The 6,778-nt window shown below is 46.4% G+C and overlaps 1 protein-coding gene across 1 annotated transcript in view; it reads right to left on the bottom strand.

Annotated features, from left to right (window-relative positions):
- Snd1 (staphylococcal nuclease and tudor domain containing 1) overlaps positions 1-5,902 on the bottom strand; it is a 404,121-nt gene extending 398,219 nt beyond the window's left edge. Inside the window, exon 1 of the mRNA XM_031381336.1 lies at positions 5,580-5,902. Within this exon, the coding sequence (XP_031237196.1) occupies positions 5,580-5,657 (78 nt within the window). The 5' untranslated portion in view covers positions 5,658-5,902. The remainder of the gene's footprint in view (positions 1-5,579) is intronic.
- Positions 5,903-6,778: the final 876 nt, after the last annotated feature.

Here is a 6,778-nt window from a genome sequence, read left to right as displayed (position 1 = left end):
ACCTCCACCACCACCTCCACCATTAGTTTGAAGTGAGGCATGCTCCAACCCTATCCCATCCCATCCCATCCCACACTACCACTACCACCACCACCATCACCACCACCACCTGAGGCATGCTACTTTACTCTTTGCTGACATTAACAGCTAAAGCTTAATAGGTTAAAGAGAACTAGAAGCAACCTGTAGCAGCATAGTGACAGCTACAGACACCATTTAACTCTTAATTGAGTCTACATTGGCTTTATTCCCATCCATATACCCATCACTGGAAGACTTGGAAATACAGGACTAATTCATAAGATGTCAGAAAAGCCTGACTCTTGGTCCTAAAAGAAACAAACACTTAACTAAGACAAAGATATTTTCTGCCAGCCGCTCATTCCATACATTTATTCAGTAGCTATCAAGTTACTGATTTCATCAGGATACCAGAGCAATGGCTGCCCCTACTGACTGTTCCTTTTATCATCCTTAAACACACGGTATGCAGTAACTCATGTTAAATCCATACCATCTCTGTGGACACTGAACTTAAAGACACTGAAGAACTACTATAACAACACTGGAGAACAATGATCAGTGGAAACCCCATGGGCTCTGCACTTGTCGTTCGTTCCCTCTACTGGAAACACTTCCCTCTGGTTGGCTCTTTGTTATCCACATCTCAGTGCAAACACCAACTGAGAGAATTCTTTCCTAAACACACTATTTAAAGGAATCAATCCTCTCTTGCTTCCCCACCACCCTGTTCTGGTCCACTATGTGAATTCACTCTCTTCTCTTCCCATGTTTACTTATTCCCTTCTGTACTGACTCCTCCATGAGCCACAAGATAGGAACCCAATGACCAGACAGAGCTTGATGAGCAGTAGATGTGCAATAAAGATGTTCAACAGAAGAAGAACTATCACCAAGCCTGGCACAGGGGCACATGCCCACATTCCCAACTCTCAGGAGGTTAAAGGCAGGACCGCCACAAGTTTGAAGCCAGCTTGGTCACCATGGTGCTTCACAGTGAGATCTGTCTCAAAGAAAAGGAAATATGATTATTTCTTATTCTATTTATTTAGTTACATGGCAGCACTACTGTCAGCATAACCAGAACCAGATGGATGCTTCGTGTTCACGGAAAGATTTCAGAAAGTGTTCAAGACACAAGAATAACTTCGTGTTCCTTTACTGTTCCTGACTGAAAGCTATCATGCATAACCTCCAGGGAAGTCTATCTTAGTCTACTTCTGTGGCCCCTCTAAGAGATTAGTTTACAGCTACCTTATACTTTCGAATGGTAAATAAGGGTATTTTAAGTAGCTTAGGCACATTTTGCTTATCCCTACATAAAATAAGCACATACATTAAGAAGAGAGTCAAAAGCTGACTGTGTAGCACAAGCTTGTAATGCCAGCACCAGGGAGATGGAGGCAGGAGGATTGGTAGTCTGAGGTGACAGGAATTTAAAGACAGCCTGGACCACATGAGACTCTTGTCTTAAAAAAAAAGAAGAAACAAGCAAGCCAACAACATAAACAGACTACTCTGTCCTCACTCAAACCTCATAAGAAACATCCTCTTAGCTCAGAGGGCTAAAATATACCTGAGTATAATAGACTGAATTGTAGGAACAATCTCCTACAGGTTACACTTCAAAGAAATTTCCACCAAGCTACCTGGGAGGAAATTTACCCTTTACAACAAACTGGCAGCATGAATCTATGGGTACAGAAAACTATGGTCACTCATGCTGCCCTTAGGTGTCCCTTTGTCTTCGTCAACACTGGGAAACAGAGCTGATGTATAAAACCATGAAGACTGACAAAGGGTTCTTTCCCCTTTAGAGGGAGTAAGTGTGGGCCGATTCAACCTTTACGCCTTCCACACCAAAAGCACAATAAGGTAAACCACGTCCATGTCTGCTGGCAACAGACGCAGAAAGCTGAAGAATGTGTCTCATCTACAGTTGTGAGAGCCAAGCTGTCATGTGAGCGCCTGCCTCAGGAGATACCCAAAATACCAAATTTCATAGAAAAATGGAAAACCATGGTGCTGTCCCCAACACATAAAGGAAACTTGGTCTGTAAAGCCAGAGAAAATAGCCTTTCTAGGCAGCCACCAAATGGGGTGACACAGTCACCTATATAACAACTGTGGACAATATCCTGTTATAGCTCCAGGGAAATCCAGTGAAGCAGTCAAAAAAGCCCAGAGTTGAAAGCATCAGGGAGTTCAAGAATAAGATCTGATTTGACAGAGACATTTAATTACCCAAGCTGTATTTGACTCACCTGCATCTTTGATAATCTTATCCCAACTCAAAACACAGAAATCTGTGTTTGTTTTTCCCTCAAACTAAAGATCTTTTATTAACAAGACTGGTCCAAAACATTTGTGCCAACTTACTGCCCACTTGCTCCTTAAGGATACTCCAGAAACTCTCCCCACAAACCAGACAGCGCACACAGCCACTGGCGTAACAGTCACTGTTTTAAGTGCTAGTTTAAAAGTCTTTTAAACTCAGTTCTCAGAGGCCAGAAGAGACTCTCTTTAGCCCCACAACAGCAGAGAGAGAAAGAGAGGGAGAGAGAGAGAGAGAGAGAGAGAGAGAGAGAGAGAGAGAGAGAGAGAGAGAGAGAGAGAGAGAGAGAGAAAGAGAGAGAAAAGAGAGAGAGAAGAGAAAGGGGGAGAGAGAGAGAGAGGAGAGAGTCAGAGGGGGAGAGAGAACTATTCCTTCTCATTGCAAAGGCTCCACCCTTCAACCATTTCTGACCCTCAGATCAGCCCAGTCCACAGGAAGATGGATGTTCCCACTCAAAAACACACCTTTGCTTATTCAGTGTTCCAATTTCTGCACCCTTCCAAATAGCAAAAGGGAGCAGCACCTGTTTTCTAACTTATTAACCTGCTTCTTGCTCTTTCCTGCAAGAAAGCGCCACCCTCCTGTGCAGACTTCTCACAAAGCAGTTCCTAATAGCACTGGAAATGATTACTCTCCAGGAAAATGCAACTTTGCTTAGTGGAAGAGCTTCAGGGAGCTATTTGCCATTGGTCAAGGCCTCTAAGCCTGGCACAAATCTGCCGCTGGGAACTCACCCACCCAGCCCCTGCAATGTGGTCAGGTCATGTGGCAGTCCATGCCTGGTACAGACTGCTCAAATCACTGACTCTGAAAGACCATACAACACAACACCCCTATGCACACAGTAACCATAAGTACCAAATGAAGTCACACAACCACGACAGCAGCAACCAACAAGTCATGGAACAGCATCTAATCTTTTCTCAATTCAATTACAGGCAGCTTCACTTGTAATTTGTGGTCAGGCATCACCGGCCCCACCCCTTATGCCAGAATGTCATACCCCAGAGTCCTACACTCAGAGGCCTCTCACAGCACGGTTTACCAGTGTAATGTGTGATGGCAGGCAGCTCTGGGTTCAAGTTTCAAGCTCTAGCTCTTCTTACTAATAAAAAGGTATTTATCTGGGTAAGTTAGCCTATCAGAACCTCAGCTTAGTCATCTGCTTTCTAGATGATATAAGTGAGATAACATGGAGAGAGAACCCAGCTGAAGATGTGACAGTGACTGCTGATAATACAGTATCTACAGGGGATGTCATCTGTGAAAAGGAAGTCACCTCAGAGAACTCAGATACCCTGGAGGCTTCCTACAGCTTCCTTCCTACAAAAGGGAGACCTTTGAGAAAAAGTCAAGCCAAAGCAAGGAAACTAAAAAAAAAAAAATCTACAGGTCACTAACATCACACAAGACAGCTAAGTGATCCTCTGTTGCTATAAAGAAGAGAAGACCGGTAACAATGAAAAGGGTGATGAAAGAGGAAGCAGTTCAGGAAAATCCTTTCAAGAGTCCAAATTTCAGAGAAAACACAGACCTTGGAAATTCCCTACTCATTGACTCTAATGAATTCTGACTGTCTAGATATAAATAGAAAGGCAAAAGGGCAATATTGAATATCCCAAGAATCTCACACACAAGTTGCAGAATATTCATGTTCAAGAGTATTCATATGGGGCAGGGGAGATGGCTCAGCGGTTAAGAGCACTGACTGCCCTTCTAGAGGTCCTGAGCTCAATTCCCAGCAACCACATGGTGGCTCACAACCATCTGTAATGGGATCCGATGCCTTATTCCGGTGTGTTTGAAGAGAGTGACAAGTGTGATCACGTTAAATAAATAAATAGAGTGTACATGTGTGTGCACATATGTGGGTGTATGTTAGGGAAGATGTGCCTGAGTACCCATGCAGAGGGCCAAGGATACTGGAGCACAGGAGAACATCAGTATCTTCCTCTATTGCTCTTCACCCACTTGAGAAAAGGTCTCTCTCAATGCACCTAAAGCTTGATATTTTTAGCTAGGATGGCCGACCAACCAAAGCCCAAGGTCCATCAATCTATGCCACATGCAACACAGAGGTTTTAGACAATGGAACAGCTATGTCCAGATTTAATGTGTGTACTGAAGATTGGAAACCAGGTCCTCATGACTGAACAGCAAGCACCTTTTTCCAGAGTCATCTCCCTGGTTCCCCCTGCAGAGTTTATTAATCCTGTGAAAGACAATGGGACAACAAAACCAAAATTATTTTAAAAACTGGCTCTTTGGGGAAAACTATCTTCCACTCTGGAGAGAAAAGTCAGAGTTACAATATGAAAAGCAGTCTAAAAGATCACAGCCATCTCAATCAGAAAAATCTGTCAACAAACGAAAATGTCAGATCTCAAGATGTGGGAGGATAAAAAAGGAGAAACAATATAAGAAATAGAACAGATTTATGCTAAAAAGTTAATGTGGAATTGGGGGTGATGGAATTCAAAATTCAGAATGAAGAAAGCAAAGGTAAGTAAGTGAGCAGGATCTATAGTAAGAGCCCTGCACTGGGAGTCAGAACACCTGGACTCTTGTTATTGGCTCCAATCCAAACCGCCATGTGCCCTTAAGGCAAGTTACTTACCCTCTTTAAAAACAGGCTCCTTGTCCTCAGGAAGTAAGGAAATGCTACTTAATATAAGATCCCTGCCAGGCTAAATTTTTAATTTAAAAGAACACAAAAATCAGGAACTTCCAGGCCTAGAACTAGACACAGAGATAAAAGAGGGAAAGAGTTGAGAAAACTTTAAGTGAGAGTCAGTGGAGAGAAGCTTCGTGACAGCCAAGCACTCCTGGGGTTCCAAGAAAAGATGTCAGGGTCTAGAAAAGCTGCGAACTAATCAGCATATGTCAAAATGGACAAAAAGAGGGGGATGGGAGTAACTATCCGTGAACTATCTCCGTTTATGAACCGGTAATAGACCTGCTTCTGGTAAACAGCCAGGGGCTCCGAAAGCCGCGACCACGAAAATCACTGTGACCGAATCATGGACAAGTTGCCCGGGAGGCAAAAGTCAAGGGAAGTTCCTTCGGGTTCTGCCTGGTGAAGATTCGAAGAGTAGGTGGAGAGTGAGAAGGGGCAGAGGAAAAGCGAACTGAGACCATGCAGGCTGACGGGAGAGAAAGAAGTCAATGCCTGACTCCTGCTCCAAGGCAGCAGAGGGGTCCGGGTCCAGGGTCCCGCTCTCACCATCTTGACGATGCCCCGCTGCACGGTGGGGACCGCGGGTCCCCCGGAGGAGCCGCTGCTCTGCGCGGAGGAGGCCATGTGTGGAGCTGGAAAGGCAGCGAGAGGGGCGACCGGCCGGACTGGAAGTGTCAGGGTGGGTGTCGGCGCTGGTGAGAGGTTGCAGCGACAAGGAGCAGGCGGGCGACAGACTACAGTCGGTGGAATGGATAGAAGCGCCAGGCGCACACTAGAACAGCAGCGGGACTGGGAGCAAAAGAGGAGACGCGATCTCCGCCGCCGCCACACGTTCTACTCGCCGCGCAAGCGTGCCAGAGCGCCACCTCCCTCTAGCCAATTAGCGTCCAGAACCCGCTGGAACTCGAGCCAATAGGCACTCTGTTCATGAAGCTCCGCCCTTGGGTCCCAAAACGGGTGCGGAGCTCCAGGAAGCGCTGAAAGAGCTGATTTGCGGTGACGACATAGTTTTGAGGCGGGACTTCCGGGGAAGTCTGAGACGGTGGTGTCGGGAGGTGTAGTGGGAAGGAAAGGACACGTCAGCATCTGGTCGTGGGGCGCGGGGAGCCATGGGAGCCCCGAAGGCGGGGCTGGCCTCGCCCTCCAGCCTGGTTCCGTTCCTGCCCCGCCCCTCAAGCGGCCAAGCGCCCACGTGTACCCGGAGGTTCCGGAGCTGTACACCGGAACTGGACCGCAAGGGCTAGGGTCCTGGAACTATGGAGGCCGTCCTGAAAGGTTCTTGGACCTTTCTTGGAACCTTGGAAATGTTCCACCGCTCTTGGAGTTCTGACGTGTCACCTCAGCAAAAGAGGAGAAGCTTTTGAAAGTCTCAGCCATTAGGCAACCTGCTGATGTTAGTCGTGACCCAGAATGTGGCCGCGAATCTCCCTGCGGTCCGGAGTATCCCGGGGGTCTAGTGCCTGTGAGTTCCACTAATGTTTGTTGATGGAAGTAATAAGCATCTCTTAGAGGATGACTCGTTCTGCTCACTGAGAATAGCCTCGTTCCTTCCTGCTCCAACTGAGGTTAGGAAAAGCCTTGGGATATGCCATCCGAGGGCTGGGCGGGAGATAGCTCCTTACCTCACTCCTAATCTCAGCTCGAGGTGGGACAGGAAAGCCATATTTATTCAAGTGAATGTTTAGGGAGATTTATGTTCTTGGAGTGCCCCATTTTAGAGCACAGGTTCTTGTATGTGTTATTTA

Source organism: Mastomys coucha, unplaced genomic scaffold, assembly GCF_008632895.1.
Source record: "Mastomys coucha isolate ucsf_1 unplaced genomic scaffold, UCSF_Mcou_1 pScaffold20, whole genome shotgun sequence".
NCBI lineage: Eukaryota > Metazoa > Chordata > Mammalia > Rodentia > Muridae > Mastomys > Mastomys coucha.
This window is presented reverse-complemented; position numbering and strand designations above follow the sequence as displayed.